The sequence below is a fragment of the Anser cygnoides genome, chromosome 13, assembly GCF_040182565.1.
Source record: "Anser cygnoides isolate HZ-2024a breed goose chromosome 13, Taihu_goose_T2T_genome, whole genome shotgun sequence".
Classification (NCBI taxonomy): Eukaryota; Metazoa; Chordata; class Aves; order Anseriformes; family Anatidae; genus Anser; species Anser cygnoides.
This window is the reverse complement of record NC_089885.1, coordinates 20,034,354-20,058,803: the sequence shown is the minus strand read 5'-3', so window position 1 is coordinate 20,058,803 and position 24,450 is coordinate 20,034,354. Positions and strand designations below refer to the sequence as shown.

Sequence of the window (24,450 nt, the reverse complement as noted above, 5' to 3'; positions counted from 1 at the left end):
TCCCTCTCCTCTGTGCACTGACAACACTTTTAGATTCAGAGCTTTACCAAATTCTTCCTTTATCTTCATTAAAAGTCTTAACCGTAAAATTAATTGAAGTTGATAAGCCATTTCCTGTATCGTATTTCTTCCAGTGTTATCAATATCGCTAATAAAAACATAGATTGAAACAGTATGTTGTAATGTCCAGGATATAAGCCAGGTTTTGCTGCAGCTCAGATAAATATGAATTTGGCCTTTGGCTTTCATAAAAACAGGCTAATGTCTCTATCGGGGCTATTCGGACGGATAACATCAGCCCCCTCCTGCTTCAGTGCTCAGCACTACCAGTATTTAGGTGAATGACGGGCTGCTAGGAGAAACTGAGCTCTATTTGCTGAAGATTTTCCAGATTAGAACAAAGCAAAGCGAAGAGGAGCCCCGAGACTTCATCTCAACCCGAAACCCAACATCTCCAGGGCCTTCACGCTCTGAAGTGCCGACGCTCCTCGTGTTGGCTTGGCTTGGGCGTTTTCTGCGGCAGAACTGCGGAGGAGAAGGCGTCGCCACGAGGTATTTCAGAAAGAGGCTGGGGAAGGGTTGGTTTGGCTACAGCTCCGTCGCCTCGGCGGTTTCTCCTCCCCTGGCTGATATTCCAACTTTCTAAAGTGGTTTTGGGTCGAGCCCTGTTGTGTGGCGCTGGAGGGCTGCGCCTCCCCGTGTGGGGAAGAGCCAAGAGGAGTCAGGAGCCCTTCAGCACGATGCAAGCACCCGAAAGCCTTCCCGTTAGCTGCCGATCCCAAAGACGGGCCTTGCCAGCTCCCTGGCCGTGGAGACACATGCGAAAGGCTGCTCCAAGCCAGCGCTCCCCCCGTGATAGAAATACAACGTACTTCTAAATTGTTTTCGAGTATCGCCCGTGCAGCTGGAGTCATGGGCCATAAAAAGGAGGAATTTCACCGGGTAGGTCTCCTGGACGCAGAACAGCCCGTAAAGGAAAACGAGCTGCAGCTCTGCTCGAGCTCGGTGGCAGGGGTGGCTCCCACAAGCGGGGATGGGTTTGCCCCTTTTGGGGCGAAACCGACCCCAATACCGGCAGCATGGAGCCGGTGCTCGCCCGCAGCCTTCCCCTCCCTCCCGCTGGCATCGGGAACCCCCTGGTAGCGCATCGGCAGGAGGATTAAACGCCAAAGAGCACGGAAACGTTTTCCCCTTGACAGGCTGAACAAGCCCAGGAATAGCAATTCGTTGTCTAATGGCAGGAAAGAAAATTAGAGGCCTCGCCACGAGGAGGATTTGCTGTGCAGCAGGTGAAAACATGGATGGGTGATTTTAAGACAATTTGTCAGCTTAAAAAAATAATCAAAACATACACGGGACAGGGGGAAGCACTCTGAGCGCTTTATTTCCAGTAATTGTGCTTGGTCAGTTTTGATCTCGCAGTTTCTGCTTTGACAGCCACGCTCGCCCCAAAGCCGGCCCGCACGCTCTAATTCTGCTGTCTTTTTTCTTAAAATAGGACACACCTGCGAGGAAGGCGAGTTTCTTCAAGACATTCCTGATCTGGAGCGTATTAAACTGATATTTTTGTTTTGTATTTTTGATGATTTGCTCCAGTGATAGCATAATAGCATGATATTTTGCCTGGGACTGATTAAAACATTTCTTTTGATCAGAGCAGCAGATTGAAACAGTTGTTTATTACTGGACAAAGCTTCAATAAAAAAAAAAAAAAAAAAGAAGAAGAAGAAGAAAAGAAAAGAAAAAGAAGAACGTGGCTCTGGGTTGCTGTTGAGTCTGCTTTTTTGCCAGGGGAATTTCCTTCAGTTTTGGAAACGGCACAAAATTCCCTGTTTCGGCTTCATTGCTGGAGTGGTGATGGCGGGGAGGGTCCGGCTGCCGCCTTCCCCAAAATTAGAGGAGGTAAAAGAAGAAATTGGAGGTAGGGAAGGGAAGGAAAGGGCCAGGCTGCTCAAGGGGCGACGCATCGTGCTGACAGACAGCGGATGAGATCTTGGTCGTTTGATTTTAAGCTCCATGGGCACTGAATAAAACTCATTTCTCAGTCTCAGAACACACCGTGCCCCGGACCACAAGTGACACAGGTTTCTGTAACCAAACTCAGCATTTCCTAGAAAAGTCATCCTTCCAAGCTGCTCGCATTTCTGCACGTTTCAAAGCTACCTATATATTAACCTTCAGACTCCAGCTAAAAAGTTCTTTTTTTTGCTTTCTAAACCGAAACCAGAGTCATATTGTTACAAGCCGACAACATCTGAATGTAAATGTGTTATTTTGGTTTAACTCCAGTTGCTATAAAGACTTTCAAGAATATAGATTTTAATTACATAAATATTTTTAATAAAATCCCACATTTAACTGCTGGCAAGACTGTAAGGGAAAAAAACAATAATATCTGGCTCTGTCTCTTTGACAGAACAATTCTTCAAGTTACATTTGCCACATTCACGCAGCTGTGACCAATAACTCCGCTGTCTTTATTATTCTCCTATGATATGAAATTAAAATGAACTGGAAATGTTTATGCCACAAATGGCGTGCAACACATTAAACAGATAATGCAGGCTAAGGTTTTGCTTAAAGCAGCGAGTTCCTCCTCCAGCAGGACCGCGCTGTAACTTAATCCACGCTTTTCCCAGGCAGCGGAGATTGCTGCTCTGTCGAAAGCCTCAAACACATAACAATATCTTCATTAAAGAGGAATTACTTCCATCTCACCATTCCCAGGTGCCACTGAAAGCGAGGCTTTGTTTCATGTGGCCAGTTTCAATTACTGTGTTTACATCAGCAGATTCCTTGGCCTCGTGGAACATTTTTAGATAAATCTATTTCGGTTTTTGTTTGCTTCCCCTTGGCTTTTCCCCGCAGCGTGTTTATAAGCTGCATATTAATTCGTTGGTCATGCCTTTGGTATTTTTCACCGCTTTCAAAAAAAAAAAAAAAAGGACCCCATCGAGTTCAATCATCTCAGCCCAACACACTTTTTCCTTGTTTGCACCAATCGATACATAACAAATTATTTAAGGCTGGTAATTCTCCCAGGGTGTGCACCTGCCCCCCGTCTGCCTGGCACTGTGCCCCCCCCCGCAGCAGGCAGACGCCAGCCCTGTCCCCTTTGGGATGCGGAGCTGCTGCGGGCTGAAGCCACGGGGAAAGGAAGGAGCTGGGAGCCACAATCTGGGAATGAATTTCCCGCATCCCTGCGGCGCAGTCTAGTGGTGCCGGGACATTGGAAGCGTGAGGAATGATGTCTGTAAGTCCTGCCTGCCCCCAGCACTTCTGTCGGCAGCTCTGTGCCCGACTCCCTCTCCCCCGGCACGCTGCGCATTAACGCCGCTGTCCACTGAGATAACAGCAGCAGTTTTGTTATTAAGAGGCTCTTTTGCACCGATTTTGTTAAAATACAGCTATCCACAGCGCTAGCAAACGAAAGATAAAATCAAATTCTTTGTTAAAGCAGGAGTAACTTTGAAATACAGGCTTGGAGTATATCAGTTCTAGCTTTCAGTATTGATTTTTCGTAGAGGATCTTTACCTTCCCTGGCACAGAAACACAGAGGTGAACGCTTCTCTGATTTAGAGCTGCAGAGTTTGAGGCATCTGCAGATTTGGAGGCATTCTGCAAGACAAGCAGCAGTCCCAGCATAGAGGTGAGGGCAAGAGGCAGCCAGGGCGGACCTGAGCCTGCTTTTGGCTGCCCACCGTGCCCGGCCCCAAGCTCTTGGCAAAGGGAAAGGCCTGATCCTGCCATGGGAAACGCCTCCTGCCACACTCTGCATTGCACCATAGCTTTTGGGACTGCAGCATTTGGCTAACACCGCTGTCAGTGCACCCATGGGTGCTGTTGCACGGGCCCAAAGCACACGCCAGGACAAAATATCCCCGTGCCATGGGACGAGTTTGCAGCTCGGGTGCCTCCAGATGAGCCGGAGCAGCAGCAGCAGCAGCAGCACCCCCCCTCCCCAACCTACCAGGCACCACCACCACCTCCCCAAATGGTTTTTAAGCTCAGCCGCGATCAAGTGAAAAGGGAGCAGCCCAAATTAGCCGTGAACCCACTGTTTTGGGCAGCTCTCCCGTCCTTCCCACCGCAGCACACAGGCATCCCGCTGTCCGCAGGCACGGCTGACGGGTTTTTGGCACGCTCTGAATTGCACTTGGACAAGAAACCACGAAAACCTCTCCCCGCGGCTCTGCCTCGGCCAGCCCGGGAGCTGCACGAGACCCACCTCGCATCGGATGTCCCCTAATATCGCCTGTCGTGGGCGATCTGCGGCGTCCCGGGCTGATTGCTAATTGCTAATGGTCCGCAGAAGAGCGCTGTGCGCTGCTACACGACGCTGGCTCGAGGAGCGCACGCTCGCAGCACGTCACGTTGGATTTGCTTTAATATTTCAAAGCACTGCAGAGCAGTGCTCCCCCAGAGAAGTCCGACTGTCCAGCCCCTGCAGAATAAAAGGCCAGAGTTAAATGTGCGCGTTGTGGGTGTGTGGGGGGGCTTGGTTGTCCCTGCAAAGCAGAGCTTAATTAGCGCCCGCCGATCGCGGCGTAAATCTCGCCGGCGAGGGAAGGAAGCGAGCGGCGGCGCGAGCTGTCAGCAGCTCCCTGGGATCTGACAGGGTCCGACAAATGCTTTCCACATCCTGACCCCGCACGTCAATCAGGGGAGAGCCCCTCGTGCTGCTCCCACCGCCCGGCCCCGCTCCCTGCCCGCAGCCCTACAGGGGCAGGGAGGGATCCGGGATGGCCGGGGAGTTCCTCGGCACCGGCACGGACGGGTCCTGCAGCTTTCCGGGCTGCTCCCCAAATAGCAGGCCAGTTTCAATCTCATTTATATCTCCGTAACCCGAAGTATAGCTCAGAAGTCAGCTTCTAGCATTTCCATTCAGGGTGAAGAACAATATTCCACTTCCCCCTCTGCACCCCAAGCGATTTTCATTTCACGGGGGCTGAGCTCAACGTGGACGTGAGTTTTGGAGCTGCACTAAAGGATATGAAGGTGCTAGAGAAAATACAGCAGAGAAGTGACACAGAAATGCCTGCGTTAAGCTCTGCGAAGGAGTCGATTTAATGCAGCAGGGAGCTGTGACAAAACATCACACTTAACACAGTGAAATGTGTGAAAATCCCGACTTGGTGTCTGCGGCTCTCACGGCAGCTGGAACCGCTCCCTGCCCCCGGACCCAGCACGTGTTCGGCTGCACCATGCCTGCAAATACTGACGTGCTCAGCACGTGCCCAGCTCACTTCTCCCTCGCCTGCCAGGGGCTCGGGTCCCCAGCACCTCTCCTGGACATGTGCCTGGGGGCATCTCGAGGGGCTCCTCAGTGGGGTCAATAGCTAAAATACACCCAAAAAAAAAATGATAATAGGGTTTTTATCTTCTTCACACGTGTTAGGGCACTACAGCAGCAAATAACGTTAATTTTTATGTGCAGCCTGAGCAGAATTGTTAGCACGTGGTAGGAGCCAAGCCTTTGAGAAGACATCGAGGTTGCTCCGAGTGACCAGAGCTCCTCGGTGTCCCCGCTGGGCTGGGCCCAACCCAAACGTGCGCAGATCAGAGACGTTGCATGCAGAGGCGAACGTAAGCATCCCACCCTCGCCGCTGGGAGAGGAGCTGACCCCCGGCCCCCTCGTGAGGGACAGGGGGAGAGCAAAGCGTGCAGCTGCCATCAATTCGGTCACATCGCGCCGCCCCTACAAACCCGAGCCTGGGTGGGTGTCTTGTTACCGCTCCCGGGACGAGCTGCTCGTCTGGGAGGCGATGATAAAGTTCACTTGTGACTAACGAGGGCCTTTTCGTTCAATTAATTAAGGGCCCGTGCTTTGCAAATGACGACTTTCATTTATTTATTTCCGTCAGCCTGACAACCGTTTGGATGTCTCTGTCACCACCGAGCTACTGCCAAGGCGCCTTGTGGGGAGGAAAAAGAAGAAAAGAAAAGAAAAAAAACATTTATTCCTTAACTTGGAAAATATGCCCTTTCTTAAATATCCAGTCAATATTATTGTGTTAAAAATAAATTGCTTTAAGAATGAATGCTTAAAAAAAATGCCCGAAGAATATTTTCCCTTTTGGAAGACCAACCTTAATCTGCTCTCCTTCTGAAGACAAAGGAAATTGGCTTTGTTTTTGAAATTAATGCTGTTATTTAGAAACATACCATATTTCTCACCTGTGTGATTCACCTGCGCTCACTTCCATGCAACACCAAGAATTTAAAGGGATGAAATTTAATGAACAGGTTGCAAGCAAGCCGTATGCAGGTGAACACCAAGGTCTACAAAGCTCCAGCACGTCAATGAGGCAGCAATAAGCAAAACAAGTGATGGTCAAGAATCCAGCGAAGAGCATCCAAAGGGTTTGGCTGTGGCTTTGCTTTGGAAATTGATGTCCCACATCCCACTGCCTGCCCGCAGGGCTTCCTGCGCGGGGTCATCCCTCGGAAAAAAGGAAAGGCGCACGCGGACGTGGCCCTTGGCTGCACCGCGGGGTTCTCCCCTTTGCTGGGGGAATTATTTCTTTGTTACTTAATCATCTGTAATTATCTCCTGGAGTAAATTCTGTTGGTGCATCAATTTTCAAACACAACATTCGTTTTTATCAGTCATGTTTATTTAATTTTAGCTGATTAGCACAGAACCTAACAAGTGGCTTAGACTAACAGTGTGTCACTGCTGAAGTATTTTGTAGGTAACAAGAAGACATGGAATAGTGCACATGTTGCTTTGTCTGCATTAATCTATTTACATTGTAATTCTTCAACTGTTTTTAATGGCTGGTTCAGCTGGAAGCGATTAGTTGCCCAAATTAAAGCCACATTTCTCACTTTGTGCACTGCGAAGGTTTTCGGTTGTTGTCTTTTCGTTGTTTTTTGTTTTTCGAATCAAGACAGATATCACTTGAAAAACGCATGAAATCCTATTGAGGGGCTGATCCCGCTGCTCGGCTCCGTGCTCCCATTTATCCCTTTTAAGCCAAATACTCGGACGGGCCCCGGGCTGCTGCGTTTGAAGGGGAAGGCTGCTCGTCCCGGCTCCTCTCGCCTCCTGAGTGAGGTTCCTCCAGCTCTTCCCACACCACCGCAGCCAGCTTGAAACCCAGACCCGGGGCTGTCGGGGATGGCTTCCAGCCACAACTGCGTCCTCCTGGTGGCACGTCCATGGGAAGCACGAAGTGACACCTCGCGGCTTCGCCCTGTCCTGGAGCAGCGTGCCGGTGCTGCGAGGCGATGCCAGCCTGGAGGGAAAGGGCAGCACTGCCTGGTGTTCGCCACGTCGTGCTCCCCTCAGAGCTCCCGAGAGGGGCTTCCCTGAGAAATTTTCCTTAGGAAGCACTATTTTATAACATTTTGCCTAGAAAAAAAAAATTTGGACGAGGCATTGCCGTGCTCGCCTCTCACAACGGTGAGGAGCAAAGCCCTGCTGCGCCCTCCACGGCCCTGAGGACACCCCATGAGGTGGTACCCATGGGGAGGGGGATGTGGGGCGGGAACCTGCAGGGAAGGGGGATTCACCAGCTTACAGTCCAAAGTGAGTCTTCTTCACTTAAGACAACACTCAAACCGAATAAATCGAGCATTTGCACGGGCTCTGTGCCACGGCAGAGCTCGCCTGGCCACCAGGGCCAAGGAGCTGCTTGCTCCATCGCCTCCCCCCCAGAACGGAGGACAGCATCCCCCAGCAAGTTCGCTGCCTCTGTCGCTTTGTCACAACCCGAGAGCCCCTCGAATATTTTGGTGTATTTAATTATCCTATCTGCAGCATCTGTAGCTCATTACATGCTCGGGCTGAGCAGTGCGCGGAGTCAGGTTGCGCGGAGGCAGAGGTCAGAGCAGCCTCCAGCCCGGCTGTGCCACGAGGCGGCAACTCCAGCCAGCCAAGAGAGCAAACGCTGCTCCGTGCCTACCGCCAGGACCCTCTCACTCCGGCAAAATAAAGGAAGGTAGCCAGTTCCTCCTGGCTACCCACTGCCTTGAGCACCTGAAGCACACGGGGCAGCCAGCTGCTCTTTCTTGCGGCTCGGTGCACCGGGGCTGGTGCTTCGCAGCACCCTCCCTGCTCCACCACGTCTTGCTTTTAATATACTGCCCGGCATTAATCAAACGGTTTGGAAGCATCCTGTATCAGCTCTGCAAAGCAGAGCTTAAATGATTTACTGGCAGATTCTTTCAGCTCCTGTTAGCCCCCTGTTTTGCTTTCATGTCGGTAGCAGAGGTCAGCAGCGGGAGGAGATGCATGCTTTCACTTTGTCTCACATTTGCTGCTGTCATTCTAACCCCGCGCGGGTCCCTGCAGAGCAGCAGGATGTGCTCATGCTCGCAGCCCTCTATGCTAATTGATTTTAGGGAGCCCATTCATCAGTTTAATTTAGTAGATCACCCACCAGGTTTGCTGTTCACTGTCAAAGGTAATTCAATTAAAACCCAGAAGTGTGACTAACTATTCGACGCTAAATATGCTTAGCAGCTGTGTTGCTGTATCTTCTCCATCCTATTGTGTCTGCAGAGCAGCCCAGGCGCAGCATGTGACCGAGCCATACCTTGGCTGATTAAAGTACACAACAGCTTGGCAGCAGTGCCAAAAATTAAGTCCAAATGCCTTCTTCAGTATGCAACGACATGCAAATGTCTAAACGTCATAGTTCCAGCAAAGAAAAAAGCCTCAAAAGTGCTGAAAGTCAGCAGTGGATAAAATGGTTGGATTAAATCCGTGCATCTGTAGTTTTGGGGGGGGGGGGTGTTGTTTTTTTAAATAACCTCCACAAGAATCAAATTCATTCTCTTTTTCATTCCTACTTTGAAATACCTATTTTCTCCCTTCGTCATTAGTCGAGGTTCCTACGAAAGCCACCCGACAGGATTTAATCCCACTGCTGAAGCTGTTTGTAAATCAGGCAGACATTAGAGCGCTTGTCTAAAGATGTTTCTATTAAAGACGGGGGAGAGGGGGGAGAAAAGCCTCGCCGAATTCCTCCGGGCTGACAAACTGTTTTGACACTTGTCTGTTGGCATCGGTCACTCATTTGGGGTTTGGTAGTAATTAAGCGCATCGTTAGTGATCCCGTTGTACGCCATGGGACAAAATGGTGCGTCTGCTTAACAGATTAGAGGAAAACACTATCTGAAAAGCGCAGGTAAACAAGACACACGTCCCCTAACCTTTCACCCCTGGAGAGCAGGGTTCACGTCCCACCAGCCCTGGTGAAGGGGCGGCCGGCGCTGCCGGGGGGGCTGCGGGCACGCCGAGAGATTCCCCAAATGCAGAAACCTGTGTGCAAAAACCTGCGTGTGCTTTCCTGCAGTGACGTCCTAAAGTTATTCATTTTTAAATGAATGAGGCACTGAAATGCTGAGCACCTAATAGCTTCCATTACACGGGTCCCGTTCCATCAGCTTGCGCCCTGCGAGTCCAACCCCGTACAAACGCTGAGGTTTCCCAATTTCCACGAGCTAAAGATGATCAGTGAGCTCCAGCCACAGCCCGGCAGCCTTCCTACGTGGCTTTTTGTAGAGCAGGAGGCAGAATACTTGTGCTGTTCTGCAAATAGTGTCCTGAGAAAGCATCCAGATTTCCCAAGCATCACAATAAACCTTCCAGTATTAGCCTGTCCAATAACGTGTAATTAAAAAAATATAATAATACATATTTAAATATTTGTTTAAAAAAGCAATGACATAGTTAAATGTAATAATTACCACTAGGTAATGTACGTTAATAATCCTATCTTTACAAATAGACATATCTCTGCAGAAGAAATTGCTACAACCACACACTTTGTACAGAGATATCAAGCTTTTAAGCAGCGAAATGCTTGCAGCAACGTAACTGGAGCAGCAAAGGCTTTGATATACGGTCACTGCCAGGAATCCGTTTTTTGTTGTTGCTATTGAATCCTTCCCTTCTTCTGGCATTAATAAATTAAGGCACCTGCTATACAAATCAGCAGAAATCTGGAAAATCATTATCACTTCCATGCGGAAACAACGTCCATCACCAGTGAACAAATGGGGGATGGCATCTACGCAGGACTTTAAAAAAAAAAAAAAGATTCTGTTTGTCAAATTACTGGAGGAAAAGTCGATCTTACTGTTATGGACTTTATCCACTTCCAGGTCATATCGATTAGTTACAGCAGTCTCGCGGAGACTGGAACTAATTTACAACACTCGGAGCGGGGCTGCCTGCCATGCCGGCAAGTTTCAGGTCCCACGCTGGGGCTCCGCGCGGGCACCTGGAACTGCAAAATCACCGGTAAGAGCGCTGAATGGCTCTGGCGTTAGCCCCTTTCCCAGCGAGAGACAAAAAATTAAGTCCTGACTTTTCTAAGCACCAAGCGAAACCTCTCCTATAAAAACTACAAAGCTACGTTAAAGCTTTTTGAAGTCATCTTTGAAAAAAAGAAAGGACAGTTCTGAAAAGCGAACAGTAAAAAGCACAAAAAAGAATATTGAATATCTTTAAATGAAGTTTTGAAATGTTTTCCTATCCCTGACAGCTCTTTTTGACAGAAATTGATTATAATAAAGTATTACGAATCAGATAGTAGGGAAATTAAACTAAGCTGATTATTATCTCCTCAGATATGTGTTTATTACTGTGCAACATTTATTACTTCGGACTTTTGTGAAATGATTGCTTCATTTGGAGTTAACTATTTTAGACCATTCTCACCAATACGCACAGCCTGTCTGAACAGTAAAACATTTTGGTTTAAAAACGTGAGGCTTAGGCTCTGTTACACTCTGAAGTCAGCCCTCTGTAAGTAACGGCTTGAAAGCAGCCTGCCTTTAAGCCCCGTGCTGCTAGAAGACACCGCAAAGGTTTCCGAAGAGCTGGGGAAGCGCTCAGATCCTACAGCCCATCGATTTCCTATCTCGAACTGTGTATCGCAGCTGATTCAGCGTGACTTTCTTAATAAAGGGTAGTAAAGGTCAAGCGAAAGCCTGTAAGGCTCACTTACTGCATCTTCTTCCAAGTTAAAAAGGCTCAATTGGCACTCGAAATTAGTTGCAGATTGTTCACATCGGTCTTTTCCCTTATCCGAACGGTAATGAAGAGAGCTGCTTCCGATACAAGCAAGGCCACTGACCCTTCTTGTGATTTCGTTGAAAAAATATTGTTTGACAAAAAGGAAAGCGCCGAGCACTATGCTGCAGTCACTTCAAACCAGGCCTTTGCAACAGAGTAAGTGCCAATACTAAAACCAAAAAAAATAAAATAAAATACAATACACTACACAGAAAGTCCTGAAACCAAAGTAAGCACATGCTTCATCAAATAAAGACCTGACATAGACAGCACTTGTAATGAGAAAATGAAAGTTTCTGTTAAAATCTATTTTTCATCTGCATACAGTGTTTTCTTCCATATAAAATATAATTATCGTAGGACAAAACCGGAACCACACAACAGTCAAAAGAAAGAACTAAAAATTAAGGAACTTGAAACAATTTTAAACAAAATTGTACGCTATTACACCCCTAGCAGTGGATCTCCAAGACCCAAATTAATGCCCGAGGAACAGCAAAGAAAAGCCCTGGCATGTTCAGCAGTGATGGCTGGATGTTAACACGAACTGGCTGATGGCTCTACCAGACTCCTTTCCAGTTTGCACTTTGGGCAACAAACAGGGCAGCGGCCAGGCAAGGATGAAAGCCCTGCCACAGGCGCTTCCCAGCGAGGCTGGACACCACCCAGAAACAGAGGGGCCACCAGAGACAAACAGTGGCTTAAACAAGTTGGTGGTGACTGGGAAGGCCCCTTTGTTTTAAGGGCTCAAAGATCATTGCTACAAAACCTCTGCAAAAACAAAGCTTGAGGCTCCCTCTGCTGGTTACTAAACAACAACAGAAGGGGAAAATAGAAGTCGAAATTGTTTATTTATTTTTAGCTCTGTGGAGGACAAACTCAAACACCCACCAGCTCCTGCCCTTTTTCCCTTCTTGTGTAGGTTAAGGAAAGAAAAGCCCCTCAGACGCTTAACCCCGAGGGAAATGCTTTGGCTTCCAGACCAGACTAAATATTTATAAGTATTATAAAATTTAAATTACTTAGATTATATTTTATGTTCTTATACTTGATTATAACTACTTCCCAAACCATTGTCCCAAGCCTTTCTCGATAGCACCCACTTCACTTTCTCCTTATTTCTAATTTTCTGGTTATTTTCTCCCAGGAAAACCTTGACGGCATCCACTTGTCTATCCATGTACTGAGACGTGCCACTAGGTAGCCACACAACCTAGGAAGACACCTGAAATCATTTGGCTGTGCAATTTTTATTTACCATTCGCAGTTACATTTACAAATTGTCCCATACAAGTTATGCAGTTTTCCAGATGAACACTATCAGAGCTACAAAAATTACTCTTCTCTATACACGTCACCAACTTCAGAATTTATTTCTGTACATAGTTGGTGACCATATGTGACAAAATTTCACTGTTTTTTTTTTTGGCTCTGAGGATCTCCACAAAGGCAAGGTGATGATTTTATCCCAACACAATTGAGAAAGATAAATTACTTTTTTCTCTTCTCATCTGAAGCTTTTCATGGCTTTCAGTTTTCAAATTCAAAAGAATGAAGGCTACCATTACACTAGCAGATGGAAATATAATTCAAAGATACCGCTGTTTTTCAGCAAAATAGAAAAAACTGTCAAGAAAAAACATCCTGAAGCATTTCAAGCAATGTTTCACTTTAGATGTGTCTGCTCATAAATACAAATATTGAGCTATTACTTGGTAATGAGGTTACATAAGAGTTGTACAATTTATTTAACATGAGATGGGCTTCTACAAACATACACAGTCAACTTCCAAGAAACACTAGAAAAATAGTGAGGAGCCAGAGTTGTTCAGAAAAGAGCAGATGTTTCAAGGAGAACCTGAATGGAAGAACGATACAAAAGTCAAATATTGCTTTAAGAGTAACTTCCAGTTTTAAGCATTTCCAAAAGACTGGAGAAAGATATATACATTAAAAATGCAAGTGTTAAATCTCTGTGAACACCAGCTCTCATACACAAGCGCTCCTTCCCCAGGAGAGGGCAGATCTCCATGCAGAAGTGAGTGGTACAAAATCCTGGCAACATTCAAATGCACAGCAACACTGAGTGAAAGCAGCAGGGCAAAAATTTTGTTTCCAACATTTTTTCCTCGAGTCAGCTAAGTGTGCCTACTTCTTTGCATCCTAGTCCTGCAGAGGTTACACTGAGTATGTCAATCAAGCCACTAGGTTATTTGTTAATCCCTAACAAGATCCAGAAAACTACTCTGCTACCAGAGCTAACAAGCTTGGGACCTCTGGGAGATCAAAACTATGAAACAGGCTGCATATAGCCAGTAAGATAATGAAGCTTATTTAGTATTTGTCTTGCAGCAACTTAATCAGGCTCATCTCCTTCTGTTTTGAAATTCCTCCAAGGTTCAAGGCAAGGCAACATACTCAGAAAATCAAATACATGAGGCCTGAGAATAGCGGTCTACCCCCTCAAATAAAGACCAAGAATAGTCCCGAAGCAGCATATTGTTTAACATAAAAAAACAAAATAAACCAGAGAAGATATCTGGAGTTGTCTAATTACCAGATAATGAAAACCTCAGTAGTTTATGGTACAGTTCTAACAACAAGCAACTGCAAAGTAAATTCAGATGGGGAATTATTACACAATAGTAACTTTCCAGACCTGTCATAAGATGTACAGTAAGCAAACGTCAAAAAAGTTCACTAAGGCAAAGGCACACACAAGCAGTTTCCACAACCGTGGGTAACTTGGTTGCATAGATACACCATTATGTTTTTGTCACACTGTTCAGGAGTAGCTAGCAAGAAGAGTGTACTACATGGCCTCTTTCTTAAGATGTTTACTAATTGTTTTACAGGATTGTACCTAGACTACAGTTGTGAGTACGTGGTTTCTAAAACACCTTCCAGTTTCCCCTAATTACAGGAGGAACACTCAAGGGTGTTTAAAATAATGCTGCATTGAAAAGAAGTGTAAACATTTTAAACAAATCATTTTAATTTAGGCTGCTGGTCCAAGAGAGAAAACAATCTGAAATGTTGTGGAATTGTGTTATTTAACTTTCCGTATCTTATTTTTACAGTACCCTTGAATACCTTAGTATGTAGCATCCTGCTAGACCTGCAAAGTAACTGGAGTAATGCATCAAAAACAGTTTGAAACAGCTCTGAAATGTTTCCTCATTTTTGCATGTTTTCACTGAAAAAATCCTGCTTGACTAAAAAAGCTGAGTTGCTTTTTTAACTCATATTTCCCCAACACTGAAAAACCCATGTGGTCCTGAAAACAGTGAATTAAGAACTAACTCTAAGTCTAGTGCTATACACCTTTCTCACCCCTACAAATATAAAACAAACTGAGCCCAAAGAGTCAGGAACAGATTTTTAACATCACTGCTTATCACAACACATCACAAGTAGTTTCTGCTACAAATGTCTACAACCATTTCTTTACTTCACAACTGCAGCAAGAGTTTGAAGCTACTGAAAGCAGATTCTCTTCCTGTGCAGAAATGTGAAGGGATAACTAAAACAAACTAGCCTCTCCAGACGTGACTGCAATATTCCAAGTCACATTACTCCACCTGCAGACAGCAATACTGCACCTTACAAAATGAAGTAGCTGCTCCTAATCCAACGTAACTGATGCGCCCATCCAGCAGCCTGCCCCTTTGAGGCAGAGCTGGCCCACCTTACCCTTCCACTTCTCACCTCTCCCCCCAGCACCAGACCAGCTGCGATGGGCAGAGGAGAAAAAGGCTGATCTGGGTGAGTGCCCTGGTTACAGCAGACAGAGTTGGGACCGTGACTCATGAAGGACTCTGAAGATGTGAGCCTGACGAAAAGCACTTTTGTATTTCTTATTCCATACTTCAGCCTTCTGCCACGTTACAATCACCAGATTTTTTTCTTGCATATTAAAAAGTGACCAGATGAAAAGCCAGCATGACAAGGAATGAAGAAAAGCAGGCTTCAGCTACATATAAGGTTTCTCAGCTTGAACCTAAAAAGAATGGATAGCATGAGCTCCCTATCAGCAGGAGCAAGATACTACGTTGGTCAAAATAGAGGTGAGAGTGGCATTACTGGCTGCACCTCAGGACACTGAGAAGAAAGCAAAAAGGAGAAGCTACGGCACTCAACCTTAAACAAGTATGCTAAAGCATTCAACAGAACTGACAAAGAGTTGAAAAATACATTTTATTCCTCCTGTACTAAAGTGATGAAACCGTACAAGTTCCCAATTATATTAAAACAGCTTTTGGAAACTCACTTTTGAACTGAACCATTAATTTCAGAACAGTTACCTTATCTTTAAAATACTAAAACCACCACAGACTGAAGTCCACTCATTTTTTAACAAGCGTATTTTCATGAAGTCCACACTGTCCACCTCCGTGTTCCAGGAGTTTGGCTGTGTAAGAAAGTTGGCTAGTACAATCATCAGAACTGAATACATCAGTTTTCCAACCATAAACAGTTCTCATAATTTAAAAAAAATCACTTCATAATTTAAAATATATATCAATGACACTCTGCTTTTCTTTTAGCTAGAATGTGCCAACATTACTAGCTGACTTAGAATATCAACTTGATTTTGTGAAAAAAGCTTGCAAAAAATATATCAACTTCAAAATGTACAGAAAAAGACATCAGAGAGCTGATACTTTTGGATTACTCAATGTATTTAGAAAGAAGAGCAAGCTTGGAGTGAAGTACCCTATATTACAAATATTAAACACCTAAGCCACGTTTGTAGTGAAGGGTTAGTCACAGAAAGGGCATTTTGAAAGCATGTACACAGACTGCAGCTTTGTTTAACTTAAACTTGATCACGAAGGCGGGCCAGTCTCTGTGACAGCTCATCCTGAAAAGTGTGAAACATAGAAACCAACTATCAGCAATATGAAAATTAACTTTTGGGAAGTTCTGCAATGGTCAAGTAATCTCTTGTTATAACTTTACATGAGATAATTTCATACCATCTGAACAAGATTTGCTTAAGAACAGCTATACCAGATTAGACCAGAGATCAGTATAGCGCTCTGATCTCTAGCAGAGAAAGGAGTTTCAGAACATAGCGCACACAGATAAATTTTTATGTAAGATCTTTGCAAGTTTAAGTCAGCTTTTACAGAACTGCATTCTTGGATGCAGCCTTGACTGACTAAGTCATAGGCCTAACTTTTCTGGAGGGTCACATGCAAGGTGAAACTGAACCTAAAAATAATTGGGAATATTTGCAGCTTCTCTTACATAAATCAGCCAACAGGAGGCTCCCTGCCTTGCATATGTTAACAGAGTCAGCTTTTTGGAAGTCTGAAATAACCATCCAAAACCACCTGAACTTACTGGATACACTAAACAGACGAACATTGTTAAAATTGTTTTGCTTATATGACTTCTTTAACTACACACTATTGCTTTTAGACAGCTAACATCTAAATACAATTCAGCAAGCTTGTTTTGACTAAATGAAGCATTAATTCTCATCCCACACTTCTCTAGAAAACATTGATTTCTATTGAAATTAACTTACCTGTTCTGCTGAGGCAACACTTGTACCAACAGAACCTGTCTGTCCTTGAGGTAGTTCCATGTTCAGATCAAGACTATAGTTAAAGGGAAAAAAAACAAAGGAGTAAGTACAATAGTCACCAAGTTGAGCAATAGTGGGATAGTGTGAGGTCACTAGTATCCCACAACACTGCAATTCTGCTCATTAAGACAGCTTGACCAGGAAACTAGCTTCATCACAAAGAACCCAAGTCATATATAAGAACCAGCAATCAGGACTGAGCAAGATTTCAGTCTAACAAAGGTGCATCAGACAATATACGTGCAAGTGATGTAAAGGTAGAAAGCCTAGAAGGCTTTTACTAAAAATGAGTCCTTAAGACAACAGAGCAGCACTTCCAGCTTAAGTGTCACCAAGAAGGAAAGCAAAATTCTCTGAAATATTTCTGTAACTAGTGAGAACAGAACTACAGGAAGTTTTAAGGTGATAACAGGGGAAAAAAAGGGAAAAAGTGTGGAGAAACAATGCAAGGATTGCTAATGCTAAAGCAATCGTGACATGACAAGTGACAATTTGATTTTAGGCTTTTGCCCAATGTCAATGCGTTATCAGCATTCACAGTAGCTTTGAGTGAAAAAAGAATGAAATACTGGCAACAAAACAATAAATTGGCGATGCCCAGAGGTGAAAGGAAAATAGTGATCCTTGTCTGCTTCTGAGACAGACACATTTAAAGCATCGGTATCTGATCTTCATGTTTACCTGGGAGGGCTGGTGGAACCAACAGACCTACGCAAGAAATAGTCATTCAAACATTTTACCTACCCTGCTTCATCTGCCATTTCCTGTAGAAGCATATCCACTTGGTTCTAGAGAAAGGAAAACAAAATCGATTCAGTTGCATCACTGTAGTTTATAACAAGCTCGTCTGTTCAATCTTGAGAGAACAAATTTTTAACAAAACTGATTTAAAGGGAAAAGACCTTTACAGAACCTATTTGTGCTTTTAACCACCAGAGGGCCCTGTATGAACTCAAAAGGAGCAGCAGAGCTAAGCCTGTTAAAAGCCCATTGAACTTTAGCTTCTGAAAAAAAAAGCGTAACAAAAAATAACCATTTCCAAATAATTAAACTTACCTGTAAAAAATTAAACATACACCTGAACACAGTAAGTGCTATCAACTGCTGATTATGAATTGCTAAAACACTGCTTTGCACAACATGGAATAAAGCCTATCTTTAATACATTTGGGTTTAGGCTTATTTACTTTTTTATTTACAAAGCATTATCTCCAAAAAAGTTCTGACAATTTCTGATAAAATAGCACATTTAGCATCTTGCAGAACAGCACAAGAGGACGGGTGCTAACTATCCCATTATTAACTATCCCGGTATTCTTAACTATCTTAAGAATTGTTTAAGAATTTTAGTAAACATATATAAAGGTAATTATCAACATTTTCACTACACATGCTACTACTAATTTGGTGGTTACTAATGTCATTTTGTTACTATCAGTGAATTAGAACTTGATTTTCTTGCAGTATATTTTGCTTTTCTTAAATAATGCTAAAGCATCTTCTGGGTAAGAGGTTTACTAAGAACACATTGAAATGCTGTTTGTTCAATAGCAGGGTTAAAGATTTCAATACATAATATAAAATAAAGCCTGATAAAAGTGAAATTGAGTAAAATACGTGTGATCATCCACACTTGGGACTGTAACTTGAACTCGTCTCTTCATCATAAACACAAAGTGAAAATGCTCCAGTTCCTGTTGCCTCAAAACAGGCAGAATGAACAGAAGCAGACAGTTTAGACAATTGGAATTTTTAAGATCACTTTTTTAAAAAAAATTATTCTTCTTACTTGTGGCGTTGTTAGCGTAGTAGTGTTGCTCATTGTGTCTTCCATCTGCTGTGTCTGAACATCTAGTGTTTCAAACTGATGCTCAAATTTATCCATTAGTGCAGATATCTAAAAAAACCACAACAAAACATGAACTAAATCACTGATCTGCAGATTAACAGAAAAGAAATACATCTCAACTGGTAAAACTAGAAGCACACTATAAGGCTGCAAGCAGGTTTTGGAGATCAATTTGTGCCACTTCACCCCCCCCAGCTCTGCCCACCCCTCACACAGGGGGGACTCTGAAGCTGACCTACCCCTGAAGTTCAAGCAGGCTGGTAAGAGCCCTATCCAGTCATGTTCCAATTACCTCCTCTTACCAGGGCTTGACAACCACACTGTCATGGGCAACCTGTACCCAGATCTACCACACCCACTGCAAAACATTTTCTCTTTAATTTGAAATTCCCCCTTTTAAAAACTTGTGCACGTTTCCCTTTCCGCTTTTGATGCGCGTCTCCATGAAGGGTTTCTATTTACCTTTTCCAAGTTCATGCTCTTCAAAGTGGCATCCATAGACTTAACTACCCCCGCCATTGACTTCGTTACCTGAAATGAGGCAAAAGAAATGTATTACACAGAAAGAAAAATAAATAGTTTCTTACCAAGTTCTCTTATTTCTGTCCAGCTTCTACAGTATCAAATAGCAGGGCACATGTTACTGCCATCTCACATACCACTTTGTAAAGGCTCCTACCATTTGAAGTTCTATAAATTCACTCATTTGCTTGAAATATGCATTCTGAACAGAAACTCACTAAAAACTAAGATCTACATGGCATTAACTTTTGAGGGTCCCAAAACCTGTCATATGGTAAGGGATATAATTGGTACACAGATCATATGGCAGAACAGCCTCTCTGGCTGCAGAGCAGTACAGCAGGGTACCTTAACAGACTACCTGAGCTAAAAATATTTCAGGAATCACTAGTTCTACACGTGTAGGATTTTATGTATTTGCAAGGGGAACAGAATCTCCTTTGGAGCATGAGTAACAACAAGCAAAAGGAGTTACAAGCTAAAAACATGGAGGATAGCAACCTATTTCTAAAGGGCAACTGCCAGGAGAATTCCAGTACCTGATTTACTAAAGGCTACGTCTGAAAAACTCAAACTTTTCAACTCATTATAGGTAGAATTAAGTCATTTCTAAGAGGATCAGAGGTTTCATTCTTTCAACATATTTGTTAAAATTGACTTACTTTGCCCATCGTCACTGCAGTCTGAACTCTTGCTGCTACAGCATCCACTCTGGCACTCATGCGCAAGAAATTAATTGCTTGATTCTTCTGTCGGATTGCATTTTCTGCATGTATTCGTGCAACTTCCATGTTACCCTTCTGGATTGCCTATTCAAAAAGGGGAAAAAAAGGCATTTTAGCTTTCCTTGATCTTTGTGAAGACAATTTCCAAATATCCTATTTCATTTTTGAAGTAAGCATCAATTCATCACAATACCTTTTTTCTTGTTTCTAAAAACAGAAAATACCCCCGATAGTTTGAGAACTTTTTCAAGATGTGAACCCTCTAACTTTCCCATGGAAGGTTTTACAGAACTACAAAAAGTTCCTCTTTCCTAAGACTGTTTTTCAGTCTTAAGACCCAAATGCAGATACAGTTGGTATGGCTGTATCTCATGACAAAAATATAGTCAAATGAATTTAGGGTCTCTCTTTACTATTTTAAGGACTCACAACTAGTTTCAAGTACCTCTTCGTAAACCCTTTTAATACAAGCTGAAAAAGATTATACATTTTTAATTTTGAGAATAAGTCTCTGGGGTAATACATTTAAGACAATTTTCTTAGTAAGTAAATGCCACAAGTTCTTAATAAATGAATCCTTACACTTATTAGCATGGGAAGATTTATAATTGTACAATTTAAATCACAAGCCTTTATCAGTATTATCAGCATGCACACCAAGAAAACAGGAACAAACCACTACAAGTTTTTCAGCTATAGTATGTGAACGAAAGATCTAAAGAGCATGTTTCAGAGTCAGTGCTTACCTTCTTAATTTTTGCTTTCTCAGCCTTTTCTTCTTTGTCGCATTTTTTTGAGTTTCTATTGAGTTCCTTTGCAGCAAACTTCAAATTAAACAGATGTTCTGCAGCGTAAGTTAAGGGTCCAAGAACAGAATCAATCCTTACACTGTAGTATTTTTGCTCTCCTGTTTAAAGTGCTACCAACCCAGCATTATACTGTTAATGATATTAAAACCTGAAGAGTGTAATTTAACTAAGCCCATGAAATTCACAAGATAAGGAGACCTATCAAGCTGTTTTTAAATTATATGGACACATCATACGGGTTTTAAAATCACAGGCCGTAAGGACCAAGCTCAGATCCCAACTAGCTCCATTTCACAGCAAACCTCGTTCTGACAGATATGCAAAACAAAACATCCTCCAAGCGAAATCGAAAGCCTTACTCTGCCAGCTTTCGCTCACGCACCCAGACTCGTTGGCTCTCAGTGAAACGGAAGAGCACAGCAAATGGAAGTGCCGTTTACTGGCCCGCCTGGATCCGCCCCAGCACAACAGAATAATTTACAGGGTAAGGGCAAACTGGCTTGGCTGACCACACCCAGGTGCAAGGCAGGAGGCAGGGCTGTCCTTCCCAGCCACAACATGATCTCGGGTTGGAATTGCTCATGCAGTCCCGCATCCTTGGGTCATGTGAGCACTTCTTGGGTCCTGGTGGTTGTCACCTGACAGTTTGGGGAAGAACGCTTAAGTCTGCAAGAGAAACTTTCTTAATTTTTCAACTTCTGCTTAAGACGAAAGCTCTAAGACAGCAGAACAGGCTTTCACAGGGACTTAAATGATTCACATTAAACTGTTAGCATAGGACAATAAAGTATGTGTTGCAAAAATTTTTTTTACAAGAAAATAACGCGTTTTTAAAGTACTGTTGATGAAAGACTGATGTTGTTTGGGAGCTTTCTCAAATAAAAAAGCAGCATAAAGGTTTACAGATATTTTATATTTCTGTCATGCCACATTTTGACGCACCCAGAGAAAGATGCAGCAAATACTACGATGAGTAACAGTTAATTGAAAGTACAAGACTAATCATTATGATGTTTCTTTAGTATTTCTAATATGTAAGTTATTCTAGAGCCATTTTTTCCTCCAGTCCACTCACATATCTTAGAGCTCTGCCAGCAACTTGAAGAGGTTATGAAGTCTGTTCATGTTTGTTACCTTGCCCAATCATCACAAGTACGTTACAAAAAAAGTGACAGCTGTGCCTATACCCATAGTGTACCTACCAAGGTAACTACAGCAGTAAAACTAAAATCTCTGCGTGTATTTGTATTTTTTTGTTTTCAAACCTAGGCCGGCACCCCTTTCCGCAGCAATACGTGTATTGCACTGAGTCACTGCCTGGATGATTTCCCGAGCAGCAAAATACCTTTGGGGTGTTCACTCAGGCACACGCCAGGTCAGAGACCAGAACAGCCGGGCACAGCATGAGCTCACCCGCTCACACCCATCGCACGGGGAAGGCGCGTTCGGCGCAGCTTCTTCTGGAACAACTTCCTTGGTTACTTGCGTGGGCATTTAACTTTGACCTCCTGGGATCCCGGTGCCCGGCTGCTTTGGAAAAGCGTCCCCTCATCCCCTCACTGCCCCCACAGCCCCGGGGGGGAGCTGCCACCTCCACGGCCAGCCCCGACTCACGGCCAGCCGCTCCAGCGCCCCATCCTCCCAGCCCCTACCACAACAACCGGCAGGGCCGAGCGCCAGCTGCACCCCTCAACTACTATCGCCTCCGTCAACTTTTACGCCTCTTTTGTGTCTGTGTATCAAGTCGGCTTCACGCGGCAGGAAAGCCCGGGCCCCCCACCCCTCTGCGCCCGGCCGGCAGCGGGGGCAGCCCCGCACCGCCGCCGCCCCGACCCCGCTCCGCCCGCATGCCGGGCCCGGCCGCCCGGCCCTTCCTCCCCTTCCTTCCTTCCCTCCCGTTCCCCCCGCAGCCCCCGGGCCGCGGCCTCCCCTCGGATACTCTCCATGCCGGACTCGGCGGCCCGGCGCAGGGCAGGGCGGGCTGGCTGCGGCCTCTCCTCTCGTCCCCTTCCCCTCGGCCGGCGCTGCGCTGGTGGCTCCGGGCCCCGCTCCGCTCCCCTCCGCGCAGCCGCGCCGGGGCGGGACCGCGCATGGCTGCGGGCCTCTGCCGGCCTCCTGGGCCCGGCCCGGCTCCGCCCGGCCCCTTTTAGAGGGCCCCGTGGGGCCCCGTTGGCCCCGGTCCCTGCCCCTGTCCCGGTCCCGGTCCCGGTCCCGGTGTGGGCCGGGTGAAGCCCGGGGTGGCAGCGGGGCTGGCCTGGGCTGCTGGGCCCCGGCGGATGGAGCGCTTGGGATTTCCTCCAGCTGCTGTCTCGGCCCCTCTCTGTCCGCTTAAAAAAAGAGCCGAGAGCACCGAGCTGTGCTGCGCGGCACCTGCGGGCTGCTCCCGGGGCAGCCGTAGGGACCGAAGCGGGTCGTGCTGAACGCGACGAGACAGCAGGCTGGGGGAAAACGGCACGGCGCGTTTGGTGGCAGCTGCTGCGGGTCTGAGACCAGGACGCTTATTAAATAAGTTTCAACAGCTTACACGTACATTTGTGTGGCGATTTGTGTCATAGGAGCGTCAGAACCAGTACACAAAGGCAAAGCAAGGCCCAGGGCTGGCAGCAGGCGCTTTGAGTGTGGTACGAGGCCTGGGCAGCACCAGCAGCGTTGGCCCCAGGTCTCTCCAGGCAGCCAGCAGCAGAGGTCCAGCTGCATTTCGCACCTGAGGACCCCGGATTCATGAAAAGTTCCAGCATCCTAAATGTCCTCCCTGAAATACTTGCAGTGCATTCCGTGAAGTACCTCGGTTCTCAACTTCCTCTTGGCTTGTTTTATTACGACATCACAGCGCGATCGCAAGGGGCAGTAAACAGTCATTCCCTTGGCACTCCTTGACACAGTTCCGTAGAAATTAAAAAAAAAAAAAAAAGATAGCCATTTTTTTCAGTCTTGCTTCATTTCAAGCATTTTTTGAACTTCACTTCTTGCAAAGAACTGTTTTCATATAAAATTGTTGATAATAGTAATTTTATTTTCTCCTCCCCATTCCTTTGTAGAGGTTCCCAACAGTCTGTTTAGTTTTATCACAACCCAGCACGTATCCTTGAATAGTAAAAGTCAGCTCAGAACTGTCATTATATTTGAAAAATTTTATAATTTTCTTTTTTCCTCCCAGTGCATTGCTTTACATATATCTGCACTGAATTTCATCTGTCATTTTTTGGCCAGTCAAAACTGGCTACCCGCAGTTCTTCACGACCACCTCTCATCCTCCCACCAAGAACGTACCAACCTGAGCAAAGTTTGCTGCCTCAGTTTAAATAGCAGCCTCGCTAAACAGGGCCTAAACTAAAACATAACAGGATCCCTGTTCTGAGGAGATGCAACGTAAACCCTCAGGCCTGAAGGGCCTTATGTGCAGGCTTAATGGTGGGCACTCTGTGTTGTCCTGTTGGTGCTCATAAGCCAACTTATTAGATGTTAATTTAAGCATGTAACAATAATAATTAAGGAGAGAGGACTTTTCCTAGTGAGAATTTAACATCAAGATTCTAAAATATCAAATAAATATTTGTAAAAAAACCTCAGGATTATACTAATTTTTTTCCGTAAAGTATGAAAATGTTGACTAGATTTGTATTCTTTATTTCTGCCTGAAAAAAAAATAAAAATAAAATAGCTAAAATGTGCTGATTTGATGTTTATTTGATTCTGATACAAAAATGCTTTGTGCCAGGTTTCAGAATAGATCAGAATATTTATATTTACATTAAAAGGTATGAACATAAAACGGATTTGTTTTGACTACAGAAATATAAAAGAAACAAGGTATGCTACCATACCAAGAAGACAGGGAAGCACATTATACCAATATTTTTTTCTGTCTGTTGCTGCGTATATATCTCTGGCTCACCAAACCTTACAGCATATTTA

At 44.8% G+C, this 24,450-nt stretch overlaps 2 protein-coding genes across 2 annotated transcripts in view; one reads left to right on the top strand and one right to left on the bottom strand.

Moving 5' to 3' along the window:
- SH3BGRL (SH3 domain binding glutamate rich protein like) overlaps window positions 1–24,450 on the top strand; it is a 223,412-nt gene that overhangs the window by 16,524 nt on the left and 182,438 nt on the right. The window lies entirely within an intron of this gene.
- On the bottom strand, window positions 12,266–22,634 carry CHMP1B (charged multivesicular body protein 1B). The gene is made up of 8 exons (XM_048075617.2): window positions 22,475–22,634; window positions 20,473–20,570; window positions 19,664–19,810; window positions 18,942–19,010; window positions 18,420–18,527; window positions 17,375–17,418; window positions 16,571–16,643; window positions 12,266–15,898 (listed from the first exon to the last, which is right to left on the bottom strand). Exons 1-8 carry the CDS (start codon window positions 22,479–22,481, stop codon window positions 15,854–15,856), a joined length of 591 nt encoding a protein of 196 aa, XP_047931574.1. The 5' UTR covers window positions 22,482–22,634; the 3' UTR covers window positions 12,266–15,853.

What these genes read in the sequence shown, in the direction of transcription:
- CHMP1B (XM_048075617.2), bottom strand. An exon ending in CTACGCTAACAACGCCACAA is followed by an intron (nt 17,419 to 18,419) that starts GTAAGAAGAATA and finishes TCCTTTCTCTAG; the next exon opens with AACCAAGTGGATATGCTTCT. An exon ending in GAAATGGCAGATGAAGCAGG is followed by an intron (nt 16,644 to 17,374) that starts GTAGGTAAAATG and finishes CTTTAACTATAG; the next exon opens with TCTTGATCTGAACATGGAAC.